The sequence below is a fragment of the Brassica napus genome, chromosome A9 (assembly GCF_020379485.1).
Source record: "Brassica napus cultivar Da-Ae chromosome A9, Da-Ae, whole genome shotgun sequence".
Classification (NCBI taxonomy): Eukaryota; Viridiplantae; Streptophyta; class Magnoliopsida; order Brassicales; family Brassicaceae; genus Brassica; species Brassica napus.
The window spans coordinates 4155872-4172160 of NC_063442.1; the positions used below are offsets into that span (position 1 = coordinate 4155872).

Genomic DNA, 16289 nt, shown 5'->3' on the forward strand with positions numbered 1-16289 from the left:
AATTAAACTAGTAGAACATTGAATTTTCAAAACAGTTCAAACCATTTTCTTCATGTCTAAAGCCTCTAGTGCTTCTAGAGGGTTTCGAATTAGCTAGACTGCTATGTATGAATTATGAAATATACATTTTTAAATAAATAAATAAATTAATAATGTTAGATTATAAAATTTTATTAACTCATAATTTTATCAAATTTTAAAACATTTAAAGTTCTGTTTATTAAATATTTATATTTTAAAGTAAGTGAAACATTTGATTATAATGTTGTATTGATTTAATTTTATATATTTAAATTTAATCTATATATTTCATTAGATTATTTGAAAATATTTTTTTGTATGGATGATAATAGTATGAAAGTATATGAATATATCTCTAACAAAACTTGCACCTTAACTTTTTTTTTTTTGTTGCACATATTAACTTGCACTATAAAAAAAACATGAACTGCATGATGAAATGGAGACAGTACTTGAAAATGACTAAGCTATACGACATAAAATAACTATAACCAGCACATTTTGTAAACTTAAGAGAAAAAAAATCAGCATTTGTAATATTTTCTACGACACAGCATTTTTAATCTGTATATATTAGATTAATTAACTTATGTACTTGTAATTTGAAATCATTTGATTAACAAAGTCAAATACTAACAAAAAGAATAGACCTTATACCTTTTCCTATATCACTATTCCTATATCATTATATCAATGTCTTGGCTTACCACCTATTCCGTTGGCAAGACACGTCGTCCAAGACCATCCATTGCTATGTTATCGCCGAACCTATCTGTGTATACTAGTGCTGAATTGAGTTTCAAGTACAGAGACTATCATTGATGACATATATATATACAACTATACAAGTGTTGGATTGAGTTTCAAGTACAGACACACCTTTGTTGAGTCCAAATGTGGCCATTTGTGTAACGTGTAGAAACCAGCTCAACGTTAACAACTTATAATATCATCATTTTTTTTGGATACTATGTAATCTGCATTTGTACATCTGGTAAGGATCCTGACTGTGACGTGAGCTGGATAGAGCTTCAATGGGTTCAGGTTGGTTCAGACGTAACTTGCAGAAAAGAGGCCCATTGTCCATTTCTGGAAACAAGACATTGCCTCTCCGTTACGCTAATTACATTTTGGCATACCCTTTCAAGTTTCAAAGCTGTTAACCATCACAATCTCTTTTTAATGTGTTTGGTGTCTGCTTTATTTAGCCTCGAAATTCAAGTTTATCCCTCAATATCAGTCTGAAAACGATGCATTAATTAATGTCTTTTGACTTTATAGTAGTTTGTGTTTACTTTGGTCATTCTTTTCTTATTATATGATTCACAATTTTACATTTGTATTACCATTGTTCAAGTAGGTAGGCCACTTTGATTAATTCACTAATGGTACATCATCTTGAATCGATTTCCATTTTATTTTTGTATACTTTTAAAGAAACTACACCAGCCCTAGAATTTTCTAAATCGACGAATATATTTTAAAAGTAAAATTGTGAATGTAGATAGCTAAATACGTGCAAGTTAGCATCCACCAACCCTCATGGTAAAAATACTAATAACACGAAACATTGAATTTAAAAACAAAAGAAGCCATAAAAGATATTAATCCTTGACCAAGATGTTTAGATTTTGTCAAAAAGTATCACTAGAGAGAAGAAGTTAGTTAGTGGAGTGTTTCAAATGCTAAAGAGAAACCCACCAAAGATGTGAGTACAAGTTGTCTTCATGCAAGTAAATTTGTTTGCCATTAAATATCGTCTAACATCTTAATTAATTTAAGCCTACACTAATCTTTATCTCTCTCTCTCTCTCTCTCTCTCTCTCTCTCTCTCTCTCTCTCTCTCTCTCTCTCTCTCTCTCTCTCTCTCTCTCTCTCTTCCACTTTGATGATAAGACATCTAAAACCTAACATGGAGTCTAGTCCCCATCGCTCACATCATTGTTTCGATATTCTTGAAGGAATGCCACCACAGGACGATCATTTCAACTCGTCATTTCTACAAAACCCTAACTTCCATGTCCATTTGCAGTCTATATCACCAAACTTGTCGACCCGCAGCAACAACAACCGCTCTGATCACTTAGACCCAAATGGAGAACCCTTTTGCCACAGAGAGGGTCTTGATCCAGACGAAAGAAGGGCAAGAAGAGTGGTCTCTAACCGAGAATCTGCAAGAAGGTCTCGTATGCGGAAGAAGAAGCAGATAGAAGAGCTGCAGCAACAAGTGGAGCAGCTCATGGTTTTGAATCATAACTTGTCTGAGAAAGTCATTAATTTGTTGGAAAGTAACCACCAGATCATACAAGAGAACTCACACCTGAAGGAGAAAGTCAATTCCTTTCACTTGCTCATGGCAGAAATGCTAATACCTATGAGAAATGTAGACGGCAGCATCAATGACCGCGACGCGAATCATCTCAGAGGAGAGACATCGAACCGGACCAACACTTTCTTTGGCAGGTAAAGAAAGTATCATGTTCCAATCTTCTAGTTCTTAGTGTGCTATATTATACATGTAATGTTACTACACTAGCAATTACGTATATAAAAGATACAAACAATGCAAATCTACTAGTTTCACCGAAATTGCGTATCATATTCTTGGTCTATAAAGAAAATCAAACTTTTAAGCAAAAGGTTGAATAAAACACTGTTAACACCAAAAACCAAAAAAAAGGTAACTATGGTCCTTTCCTACATCAACAATTCTTCTTCTTTGTACCGATACCTCCATTGGAGATTCTACCATGGGATTGTTATCTCTCCAGTAGCTGAAACTACACTCTTCTTCTATTAGACAGAAGCCCAAAGGAAAGTTATCAAACCAATGGCTAATAGGGTTTCATTCGATAAGATTAATAAAATACTATAAATATGATTGGTATCTGAATAAATGATGTATATTTGAGGGTTGCCATAAATCAACTCTCATTCTTCATTTTAAACATATATGTGAATTGTTACATTTTCAGGTCTTGGTGACAATTCAAGTCTTGTCTTTCCTTTATTTTTAGTTGCTTATGAATAAAAATCTCATGAGTTATTTCAATTGCTATCTTTTATTTCTATAAAAATAAAGCTCATTTGAGGATAATCTAGCCTTGTTCTGAAAGTGCTTTCATCTTCTTGATTAAGGCATTGTACAGAGATAGCCGGGTCTGCATAGAAACGCGTGCAACGCACCTGAAAGTTTTAGCCAACTAAAACCCAAAGACAAAAGTATTTCTTTGATGTTTACTTGCTTGACGTTATGGTTTCACCATCTATTGTTGTTCTCTCCTCATAAATATTCACTGAGAAAAACGAAATAAAAAATAGCATCCAATAGATGAAATTAAACGTTCATGAAATTCGAGCAAAAAAAGAAGGAAGCAATTACGTATCCTACATTGATTTTAGTGTAATCATGCTCCTAAACTGACGACAGATTGAGTTGGGCCTTACGTGAATGAGTAGCTATAGTATACAGTGCAACGTTTACCACTCTTTTGAATGTAACGAATCATATAGCCATAATGTTTCCATGATTGCAAGAACTTTCATATTCTAAAGCCATCTTATAAATCTATCCAAATCACACGTACCACAATATATTATCCAGCCAATACACACACACGCACACAAATCTACTCTGCACGGTATGTATTCGTATGTATGTTAGTATGTGTGCGTTAATGTAGCAGTAGGAGAGATGAGAGCGGTGAGATGGGCCTGATGGGCCCAAGAATCACGTGACAGATGTGTGATAGTATAACGAGCTGGGGCCTATGGGCCTTACAAGACGTTTCGATCTCAACCGACCACTGACGGCTGGACACTGAGAATTGCGATCTCGATGGTGACCTACCCACTCAACTCACTGACGCCGCGTCGTTTAGTGTTTATTTTTACATACTGTTAGTAGATCATATATAGCTTTGCCACACAAAAAATTATATAGCTTTCAGTGCTTAACATAAATCGATAGTTCATTCCTATATATTTCTCATCAGTCTACGTCTTGCATCGATAACGCCAATAATAACAAAACTCATACCGTAGGTGGCATATGACTATATGAGCGATGATCACTGGATTATACATGTCACAATAGTCGTGTTTGCAGTTTGCATTTTGCACCCGACATTTGCTTACCCACATTCGTGGTCCTTTTTGCTATTTCCATTAGAACATGTGGATCAATTAATTTAAATTTTTTAAAAATATTCGTACACCATCCAAATGTTATGAACCATGAGCTATTTCAACGGAAGGTGTAAGTTCAAATTCAATCATAGCGTGAAACATATTTCTCGATTTCAGTTCACTGTAGTTAGGTGAAAAATATAGAATGTACAAAAATAGTTGCGATTACAAGTACTAGATTTTGTACACATACTCTACATTTGCATACCCAAATAGTTTATTAACTGTAGAGGAGTACGATGACGTAGCATAATAGGAACCACTGGAACAGACTGCAGAGCTCTTTGAATCAGCAGATAAAGTGGAGTGACCGACAAGTTGACAATCCCATGTATGTGGATATCAACAACTCTTCTTTCTCAGCCCTCCACATGTGATCTAATCCTTATCAACCGCCTATATTACTTCCAGTACAAAAAAACTTGCCTCACTATTATTAGGCTAAGTTTGTTAAGCTAACACAAAAGGAAATCCAAATTAAATAACGTGTTAATTAAAACTAGAACTGGATGAAGCATTGAATTTGATTGTAATATACAAAAAAAAAATTACACGGTAAAAGAGTGAAGAACAGTTATATATAGATGATATTTAGGGATAGTAAAAGTGGTTGATGCAAAATAGGTTAATTGTGATCGATATTAGTAATTTAAAATTTTAATCAATTTGTGAATTAAGAAGGTTAAGGTAAATGCACTTGCTGCTGTAGTTTTTTTTTTTGGGTTCAAAACCTCTGTAGTAACTTAAGAACAAGTCAATCAAATCAACTATAAACTACTCTGTGGATGGTTTGATTTCTATTATGGAAAGAAAAATATTGATATTATTAATGTTTTGAGCTAAAACATTTTATGAAGTAATTTATTAGCTGTGGACTGTTATACTAATATGTCAATTGTTAAAATTACCATTCAACATTGAATTATTTGTACATCTGAAAGCGATACAAACGTTTTAATTCAGTAGTCAAACCTTAAACACACAACAACAAAGTTAGATGCTAGTATAAATTAGATGTTACAAGCAACGACTTGTCGGCTTTATTTTACACTGCCTCCACTAAAATCCTAATACAAGTCTTTGAAAACAATGAAAGTAATTTCATCAAAACCTATACAAAACTTCAAATCCCCAAAGAAGCTTCGTCAGAAAACACCTGCTTATGTCATGTTTCAATTCCACACGCAAAGTAAGATTCCAATACTTTCTTAATCACATTACAACTCATGTTGGATATATTGTGTATACATCACAAATGATTCTAGCATGTTCAAGCAACATAGTTCAATTCGATCAACGTCGTGTACGTGGACTAAGTCTGAGACACATAGAAGGGATCAGTTAGTGTGTATTTATTTTTAATTTTTGCAATTGTCAGTGTCTAAGTTGAGGACCAAATAATTTATCAGGGAATTGAAACCGATGAGTAGCTCAATCCAGATTTTTTTATATGGGATGTAAACCATGACCGAATCTCTCCTGGCTGAACAAATGATAATTTAGCTCCCGGTAAAACTTGAACCCATAATTAACGAATTTATGTCTTTTTCTAAAATCTTACAACCGAGCTATCAGTTGGTTAGTGTGCATTTTTTTTCAAAATAGTAACGAGCACAAATACAAAAGGTTAAGAATGTATTTAATTGGTAAAAATTTAGTGGACTTAGAGTAATTTTAGATCTAATGTAAAATATTACTCTAGATAAATCAACCAGTTGTACCTTCAATAATATATTTTTTATATATGTATTAACATTTCTTAAGAAAAAAGTTGAGATTTGATGTGAAAATAAGAGATGTACAAGCACTAATTTATCAATCATTGAACTTCTGATGCTACTCTTTTCTTTAAATAAAAAACAAAAATCGGAAATTTAAGAAAACAAATCGTTTTGATGCGAAAGATATTAATAACATTGTTGTAATTTAATGGGGTCAAATTTGGACATGAAGCTCCTTCTGAATTATATTCCTACGTTAGAAGATGGTAATATAATTCCTTAGTTCATAAAATATAAAATTCCTATAATTTTATGCATATTAAAAATATAATAAAAATTATAATAAATATATTATTTATTTTAGTATACATGTTTATAATTATGAATCAATAATATTGAATTATTTTAATATTTTAGTTAATATTTATTAAAAGTTTACAACTTAAAATTTTTATAAGATGTTGTGAAACAAGAAAAAAAATATTAAAAAATATCTTTTCAAAACTGAGGAAGTACAAAATATCATAAGGGCATAATGGACATTTGATTAGAACAATACCTGTTCAGACATATGAAAGATTTGTTGTCAGAGTTTCAAAAGCCGTTCCCATGCTTACTTCCTCTCTCTCTCTTTCTCTATTGTAACTTTAGAAGTTTCCTTATCCTCTCTTGAAAAATGCAAGATATTCATGATTACTCGATGACCGGAGGAGGAGGAGGAGGAGGAGGAGGAGGAAGAACAGGGAGGTTTTTCGGTGGCGGAGGAGGCGGAGATCGGAGGATGAGAGTGCATCAGAACAATATCCTTAACCATCACCAATCTCTCAAGTGTCCTCGTTGCAACTCTCTCAACACAAAGTTCTGTTACTACAACAACTACAATCACTCTCAGCCTCGACACTTTTGCAAAAACTGCCGTCGTTACTGGACCAAAGGCGGCGTCCTCCGTAACGTTCCCGTCGGAGGTGGTTGCCGTAAAGCCAAACGTTCCAAGTCTAAGCAGCCTCCGTCATCATCGTCAACTTCCACCGCCGACAAACCAATGGCACAAGACGGAGAGGAGAAACCATGCAGCAGCGAGAGCTCTTCTCTCCCCGCCGGCGCCGCCACTGCCGCTGCAGCAAAAGGCGTTATGGGCGCTGATATGCATAATATTAAACTCTACGGAAACGGGATAGAATGGTCTACGTTGCTAGGACAAGGTTCATCTGACGGTGGAGTTTTCGAGATGGGTGGTTTTACCGCGTTGTCGATTGATACGACACCGTTTGGATTCGGAGGTAATACTGTACAGCAGCAGTTTGAGGATCGAACGGCTCAGGTTGATCCCACTATGGAATTTGAACCGTTGGATTGGGGAAGTGGTGGAGGTGATCAAACACTCTTTGATCTAACCAGTACCGCTGATCATGCATACTGGAGTCACCAAGATCAGAATGATCTTACCTTCCACAATTCTGACAGCTTCTCTTCTTTTTGATCCACAAATATATTATACACATATAAGGTAAAGTTTTGAAGTATTTAATGGGTTTGAAAACGGGGTGTTTGTTATACAATATATGTGACTGGTTGTAAGAATATTCCCAAAATATAAAATATACATACCTCTTGTTTCTTAGTTTTTGGAATAGCCTATGAGTGCAAATTTTTAGATGTGGCATGGTTATAATTTTGCTTCGGTTTACTTATCGTTGTATGTTTGATAAGATCTTGATTTTCTAAGATGTTTTTCATTGATGTGTCTAATAATTAATAATTAACGTTATATCTTGATTGTGCATATAACAACTTGTATTTTGTTCCTTTGACGATTATGTAATTTTTCTTGTTTAGTTATAATATGTCGACGTTTGAGAGTGTGATCACTGATCAGGTGGTTTGATATTAATCCTCAGTAAGCCATATTATCTATAATGGTTGTTATATTAGTATTTTACAAATAAAGATCAAATATACATATTATTTTATTGAATGAGTTTTTCAATTATTTTAAAATATTTTATTAGAAATATTTTGAATAAATTATTTTAATATTTAAGATACCATTTAATATTTTTTTCTTTTCAAAAAATATTTATCTGTATTTGTGAGACACTTATATTAAAAAAGACTTATGGAATGTTGTTAGCTCTTTTTGTATAAACAATACGGAAACTCTATGTCTAGTCATATCTTATCTTTGGACACTTTATAATATCGAATTTAAAACCGAATAAAAAAAACTAAAGATTCTACCTCACAGCTTACTATTAAAGTATTAACCAATTAATAAAATTTAATTTGAACTAGTAGTCTTGGGTTTGTTGATGTAAAAGGGGAAAAGAATTTTTGAGTGAGGGATATCTTGTTCTTCAGTTGCGAATAGAAATTTTTGGGAATTGTACGCATAAACTAGAGAGAGCCGTGCCGTCGCCTTTAAACAGTTCTTGGCAAATAGACTACTAGCGATTGTGCATGGGACCAACGTTGTTAAGTGCCTGGTCTCGTAGATATTCTGAATACAGTTAAATGAAATATTTAAAAATTTAAAATTGAATATAACTCTGTAATTTGTTTTTAAAAATTTTAATTAGATTTTATAATAATATTTTTTTGTATCCCTTAAAATTTTAGGGTTGGCACGGATCTCATGCTTGACATGACATGCATTCTACATGGCTGAAGTGGATCCCATTTCCATGTCGTAATGTCAATGGCTGACGTACTTAAATCAATGGTCGGCTCGTTGTTTTCTCCAACTCCAATCGTTGCTCGAAGAAGACTTCAAATATCTTAGCCGAGAGAGAAAGAAAGAGTACGGATGGATCCTTTGTGTGTTTAAATAAAAACCGACTGTGGGCCGTTGGATTAGTAAAAGCTCTTAAACGCTTAGAATCGGAACGGTGACAGCGCGAATCAATGGTGATGATGTTGATGAGGGGTCCACATTAGGTAGGTGGTGGTCACTGTAGGGAAAAACACTTGAAGGAGAGTAGGTCCATCAAGGCATGTGCGTAAGTTGTAAAATCTCACACACAACGGGAATGTTGGGTTGGGCGGTTGGGATTGTCTGTGGGTTGGTTATGATTCCACCATGTTCCCTAATGTTTTCGCTAACAGTTTCATGATTTCTATTGTAACTTTTCATTGATCGACTCGTTTGACATAATTAGAAGATCTTTGTGCTCCTAATTTTTTTTGTTTTGGCATCTTTCTTTAGTACTATAACAGTACATTTCTCTTTCACTAATTGAAGGTTTCTCCAACCCATTCCTCAAATCTTCATGACATATAAGATTTGATCATAATACCACTCAATTCTTTTGTCTATATATCCTATCGGCTAATCCCAGACTGATAGATAAACTACCTAGGTCGAAACCCAAACTGAAATTTTCCACATAACTATAATTTTGTTTAAAAAGAAACTCGAACCTCAGAAAAAAGTTTAGCACATTTTTAGGTCTTACTAACCACCTGACCATACTACTAACCATACTACTAAAGACATCATTAGTGGGAAAAACCAACGTGGGATTCTAAAAAATTAACAGTTTTAGTATATAATTATTTTTAATATAATAAAATACTTAAGCCAATAATTTTTAAACATGTGTAGAGTTGGTTTCTTTAGAATTGGAAAGAATCTTTCAAATGAGAGATCCACTATCTTCTCTCTTAATTTTCAGTTATTTAATTTTTAAATGAGAGTTCATCAAGAGCTTGCCAATGCAAGTGCTCTAAACTTTTGTCTATTTTCACTCTTTCAACATTTTCAATCTTTCCTCCCGCCAGTAATGATCTCACTCCCGGAGCATATCAACCCTCGGTTAGGTTGTTATTATATTCACTTATATACCTAAGTAACCATACACAAAAACACATGTAACGGTTTCGATAGTTCAACTAGCATATTACCTACTATCCAAAAATAGAGAGTCGGAAAGGTCCCAAGTTAGAATACGAATTTAGCTTACTATGATCTTTGTCTCAAACTAAACAAATTGTTTCCGCATCTATTAAAATAAACAATGTTGAATAACACAATATTCTATATTACGTTGTAACATTTTCCTCATAAAAACAATTTTGGAGAATGAAAAGGTTTGGAAACACTGTTTAACATAAAAATTACAAAATAATGTTTTAGCGGTAAAGATTGTGGACTTGTGCCTTGTATATGGTACTGCATACTACAAATGACGTCTATGATGGTTACTTAGCAATAAGAGTCTTATACATACACTACACTAAAGAACTTCATGTTTAATTATGTGAAAATGTAATTAGGGACCGATTTAACAAGCCTCTTGTTTTCTTCTGTCCGTCTATGATTCTGCCACATGTGAGAGAGAGCTAATGTTGATTGATTTTGTGATTTGAAGATATCGAGCAATCACAAGTGCATATTATCGAGGAGCTGTAGGAACATTGCTTGTCTATACGAACAACGTCACAAGCGTAAACCGAGTGTCCAAGCGCACTAAAACCACCATAACCCTGCCCCTGGCAACTTCATGTTGTAATCAATGGAACATCACATTATGCAGAGAAAAACAAAGATCAAGCAGAGAAGGTAATCTAGTTGCCAGGGTTTAAAGCTAGCTTACCAAGTAAAGACCATCACCTTTATGGGTTAAAGCTACAAAATGTAGCGGCGCGCTGTTACTTAACGCTGCCATCTGTTTCTTCCCTACCGAACACCGTGTTAACAGTGGTTCAATATTATTGCATTGCTTGTTGAAACGACATTGTATTCGTGTAATATGAGAATAATAGCTCCCTAGGAACCTATATTATATATTTTTTAAACTAAGACCTTGTTATGTAGTATCGTCAAAGTTCAAACTATATAGTAATATGGATTTTGAAACATATTGCAAAGTGGACAAGTGAAAAAGCATGGAGGTATAGATATGAATTGTAATAAAAAGGCTCAGGGAATCGTCTTCCAAGGATCCGATGAGAAGAGTGAGATGTCTTACTTCTAGCACCTCTAATGGAGGATTTTGGACTATAATTTTTAGCAAAATAATATTAAGATATTTGATGGGGCTCATGGTATTTTTTTAAGGATTGGGTACTTAAAACCCTTAATTAAGGACTGATTGTTAGTGAATTCTTACACTATTTGCGGGTTTCACGACACGTGGCGATCTGCGATTGGTTCCGTTTTTAATTTTGTTTTTTTTTAAACGGACAAAAAATAATAATAAAAAATTCTAAATAGTTTACCTATGAGCCACCGAGAACACCATTGAAGGTGTTCTTATGGTCCTTTTGTTAGTTTGATAAAATACATATGAGTTCAAGTCTAAATTGTAGATTATTTGGTCTTTTCATAGCGTTTCTTTTTATCATAGACAGAGTGATACAAAAGAATCTCATAAAAGCTTATAGAGTTGTATTTTTTTTTTTAGAATCTACAGCATTGGAACCCTAAAGCTATCGGTTTTTGTTTCTTAGGAGACAAGTCATCTGGTGTAGGCATCAGGACAGGGCTCCCCATCCACTCAACTCCCAATCTGCATAACATTTTCGGTTCAGGGCACTCAGTCCAAACAAAACAAACAAAAAAACGTTGAACCCATTTTTGTTGCTATTTAAACTCACATGGGAAATGCAAACGATCCCCTTCCTTCATCTGAGTGAGTAGACCCGGTAGATTTATCAGATGCATCAATATCTTCTTCTTCCTCGTTTTTCTGCAACAAATGAACAAATTTAAATTTGAAACACTAGCACCAATAAGGAGCTTGCCTAATGGATATAACTTTAAATTATCTAATAGGTATCTAAGGAGTCATATGTTCAAGTCTTGTTAGGTAGGTCTTCTCTCAATAGGAGAGTGTATTTAAAATGGTTTGGATCTTGGCCTATTAGATGTATGGACTTACTGACCTAGAACCCACTAGTCACCCAAAAAAAAGGAAAGAAAAAACAGGAACATCTTAAAAGAAAATATTACCGGATCATGAACACCACAAGAGACATTTTCAGTTTCTTGGCATGTAGTCTTATCGGCCTGATGATATTGTTCTGTCCCTATAATCTCCAGAGAGTTATTCTTCTCTCCTTTACCTACCCCTTGGTCTCCATAAATAAGCTGTTTTAAAACAAAAAGCAATACAAATTAAAAAAAATGTGTTATACATGAAATTGATGCGTTAAAAGATTTTAAGCCAATAACAATGTACCCGACAACGAACCTTACGCTGTACCGTTCTCGGTGACTTTTCAGATGACAATTCCACCTCTTTCCTCTCTTCTTTCCCTTCTTTCACAACGTCGAAACCTCCATCCTCACGGTCGAAGCAAAAGACTATGAAGCCTGCAGGTTCTTCTGAGGCCGGTGGCTGCGGCAAGCTCAACCTCCGGTTATGAGACGACGATGTCGGAGAAACGCTGCTGCTGCCTCTTAGATGATGATGATGACGTGTCCCCGGTGGGCTTAGACTGAGCTTCCTCTCTGACCTCTTCTTCTTAATCTTCCTCTTTGTCCTCTTGAACATTAGAGTGTTGTTGTTCGTTGTGTTACTGTTGTTAGCAACTCCATCCTCCTCTACGTCTGAAACATACAATCAGTGAGATAATTTACACAATAGTTATTAAAAAGTGAAAGTAGCGATTATAGAATAAAGCGGAAGACCTATAGGAATCTTGCAAGCCAAGAAACAGGAGGCCCAATCTTTGACTCTCCAAGTAACAAGTTTTGGTATTGTCCATTGTGAAGCCATGAGTGTTTTCTTTGTGTGGAAAGAGACTTTCTCTTAGATCTTTTTCACGAGAAAATGGTTTTCTTTGTGTGTGTGTTGGGCTTTACCAAGAAAATAAATTCAGAAGGAATAAAGAGGGATTTATTATGAGGGAGAAGAGAATGATTTGAAATTTGAAAATAATACTGGGAGACAATAAATATATTGCCATGAATTGGGGAAGGGGTTACAATGTGTAACACATGAATGCATTTAATACTATTGGAATAAATGGAAATAACTTATTTTTTAGGAATTATAATAATTGGGAAATAAATGCTATCATAGTTAATATACACTGCAGAAAAAAAATTCAGTATACTTCATTTTCTCATTTTAAATCTGTAGATTTATTTCATTCAATTCCCGTGGATCAAAAAGACTGCATAACGCATGGAACGGTGGCTAGAGACATGGATGAGTTTTTGAAAGAAGATATGTACTTTAGATTACTTCTTTGTATGCACTACTACAAGTACAATGGTTAATTTCATGAGCATGCAGAAAGTAAAACAAAATTCGTGAGCCACTTAGGGACCGTGGGGTCTCATATTGAAGATGTGAGGTTTGGACTAAAAATTGATGGGCTGAAAATGTTTGGATTGTTACTAGATATTGACTTGGACTGTGGAAGCTCATTTGGTCCACTGGTTTGATCAAAAATTCAGTTCATTAATGCTTTTATACCAGGAAGTCTGAGTTTCGATTTCCGGAGAAAGCAGAATTATATAAATTAATGTGAAAACGGCTTATAAAAAAATTGCAGCATGGCGTAAAAAGTACCGTCAAGGATGAATTCGATAAGGCGGTTCAGGTGATGTAGTTAGCGTGAATCTTCATAAAACATGTAGAATTGTCGGCTGTCTAATCATATGTAATATTTTTCCAAGTTTGTAATAACATAATATATCCAACGTTAAAAAAAAAAATATTGACTTGGGCTGGATAGTCCGGCCGAACGATAGACCGGCAAATTGGTAGGTTTTAGCATGGAGTTATTTAGCTAGTTACCTTGATTCTAGAAAATATTTGTTTTTTGTAAATTCGTAAGTAATTAGAAAAGCTCTTTTCGCGATTAAGTTTCATAAATATTAAATAGCATAAAATTTGTAAAAAATAGGTTCTTGTATTAAAAATATCTTGATACAAATACAATGTGTTCTCAGAAACATTAGCCTGAAACTTGGAAAAAACTATGCAACTTGTTTCCCTACCTGTAAACATTTTGCAAATACATCCCACATCAAAGTTACTTTGCAAAGTTTAGTAAAGATTTTTTTTTCTGTCCGAAAATCTTATTTCATGATTCAGATGAGAATTATAATATTATTATACAGATTCTGAAATATAGATTATTACATAAGTAAAATATGGTTCTATATATTATAAACGATAAAAAAAAATATGATGTTTTTAAGAACATTTGATTGATTAACTTTTTGTTATCTGTTTTTTTTTCTAATTCATTTCATTCGAATGCAAATGTTGGTTAATAATATAGTGATTTTGTATTTATTCCTTTTGTATACATGTTTTAAGTACAAATTTATTTATCAAAGTTTGTTGTACTTTGTTTTGTAAATATATAATTATATATATATATTAATGTAAAAAGGTGCATGTACATCACCACTTTAAAGATGGACATGCACCTTTTTACATTAATTTATATATTGAACTTTATCAGTCATGTGAGCTTTTTAGAATTCTTACTTTCTCTCTTAACGTCGAAAATAGTGATACATAAAATTTGTTAAAGCAAGTAACTTGAACTCAGGCACTTTGCTGAACACGCACGGATTTCACCGGAGAAACCAAAACTGTAATATACAATATCCAAACTTGACATTTATTACATATATTTATTACATGATATTATATATATATATATATATAAACTGATATGGGCATTTGGATACCTGTTCGAGTTCAGATCGGATATTTCAATATTAGGGGTTTATAACCCGTTTGGTTATTTTTACATATCGGGCCGGATTCTTGTATTCTTATTTCGGGTTTGTTATTTCGGATATATAAGATTTTGAAAAACGAAATTAAATTTCTCATTACTCAAGTTTCTTATACTTAAAATTTTACAATGAACTTAACAGGCTTTTAAATTTTAATAGTTGAACTATTAATAGGTTTGAAAAAAAATGTTGAAAATAAAAAAAACACTAATTTAGTTGTTGTTTTGAGAATTTGAATCTAATTTTTGTTAATGCAAGAAACAAAAAGCTTGAGATGCATTTTAAATGAATAGTAAATCATTTTGTCCGCAATTATATGTATATTATATGATTTTGAACCATATACAATATCAATATAAATATTTTGAATAAAATAAGATAAATAAACTAGAAATATAAGGTAAAGTGTACATATGTTCGTTTATCTTCGGATCCATTTGACTTCGGATATCCAATCTCTCTTAATTCAATATTACGTAAACTATAAATTAATGCCTCAACTTCTAATTTCTACCACAAACAATATAATATGAAAGTTAAAAGATTATATATCTCTACATTTGTTACTTCTATTTCATTTTTTTTGTTTAACATGAGGATATCTCAAGCGTATGGAATAGTCGGGACTAGTCCCCACGAAATTCGTTAAGTCATTAGTTTTACAAGTAACAAAATTAGAAATTAAACTTTTACAGAAAAATAGGGTAGGGTTCTTCAGTGATTAAGTGCAAAGAGCTTTCATCGGTAATGTTGATCTTCATCTGGGATAATACTCTCCTATACAAGCTGAAGTTTGTTTTTTCAGGGATTAGCAATGCCGAGATGTAATACAACAGTCACTTTGTGTTGGAGATTTAGGATTTAGAAGCATTTTAACTGTTACAAAAAGATCCTCAGCTTAATATACTCAGTATTTTGGGTTTACAACTTTATAAAAGTGATATGTTGGTGAATTCAACTATGTTGTAAATGGGTGTGTACTTGATAAGAATTCATACATGTTTTGCTTAATGTGAACGATTTTGTTACCTTCTTGTTTTAAGCTCACTAAATTGAAATATCTAAGATATATTTATACATATATGTCGCAGCAGAATTTTGTCTTTGTCAAAATTAAAGATGGGTGTAAATTTTCTTTAAAATGTCTTTAAAGTAGGTAGACAGAAATTTTGATTCGAGTAATTTAAAAATATATTATCTTGATTTATACTAGCGTATATCATGATCATTAGTCTATAATTGGATTGTATATAAAATAATATTATGATACGTATATTCTTAGCAATGTATTAGTGTTTGTTACTTTGTTATATTAAATAAATGATTTTGTTAGCCTCATTTAGCTGGTGATAACTTTAAATACTATAAGATTTTGTTCCGATTGGACCACATTCTCAATAATATGAGGTGCATAAGGTTCAGGTTAGAGGGGGCCACAGCAAAGCACATGTATCACGACCATAGCTGATTTGGACAATCATGTTTTTAGGGAAAATTATTAAAAAAAGTAAAACTATGAGTCTATTAATTTAATTTCACTCAAAAAGAATTCGAATACTATATTGGTCATAACTAGCTAATTACTAGATTACTTCTCTTGACACTATATTTCTTCCATTTATCCATTTTTATCATTACTATATATTATCCCA

At 33.2% G+C, this 16289-nt stretch overlaps 3 protein-coding genes across 3 annotated transcripts; 2 read left to right on the plus strand and 1 right to left on the minus strand.

Annotated features, from left to right (window-relative positions):
• The first annotated feature begins 67 nt into the window (after positions 1 to 67).
• LOC106364084 (basic leucine zipper 43-like) lies at positions 68 to 3571 on the plus strand. The gene is made up of 2 exons (XM_013803724.3): positions 68 to 2484; positions 3160 to 3571. The coding sequence occupies exons 1-2, from the start codon at positions 1910 to 1912 to the stop codon at positions 3188 to 3190; spliced, it is 606 nt and encodes a 201-aa protein (XP_013659178.2). The 5' UTR covers positions 68 to 1909; the 3' UTR covers positions 3191 to 3571.
• A 2887-nt stretch (positions 3572 to 6458) lies between these two features.
• Positions 6459 to 9104, plus strand: LOC106366060 (dof zinc finger protein DOF5.4-like). The gene is made up of 2 exons (XM_048739450.1): positions 6459 to 7437; positions 8547 to 9104. The coding sequence occupies exon 1, from the start codon at positions 6607 to 6609 to the stop codon at positions 7408 to 7410; it is 804 nt and encodes a 267-aa protein (XP_048595407.1). The 5' UTR covers positions 6459 to 6606; the 3' UTR covers positions 7411 to 7437; positions 8547 to 9104.
• A 2113-nt stretch (positions 9105 to 11217) lies between these two features.
• On the minus strand, positions 11218 to 13138 carry LOC106364085 (protein BREAKING OF ASYMMETRY IN THE STOMATAL LINEAGE). Its single transcript, XM_013803725.3, has 5 exons — positions 12562 to 13138; positions 12122 to 12480; positions 11881 to 12018; positions 11526 to 11617; positions 11218 to 11437 (listed from the first exon to the last, which is right to left on the minus strand). The coding sequence occupies exons 1-5, from the start codon at positions 12647 to 12649 to the stop codon at positions 11329 to 11331; spliced, it is 786 nt and encodes a 261-aa protein (XP_013659179.1). The 5' UTR covers positions 12650 to 13138; the 3' UTR covers positions 11218 to 11328.
• Between the last annotated feature and the right edge of the window lie 3151 nt (positions 13139 to 16289).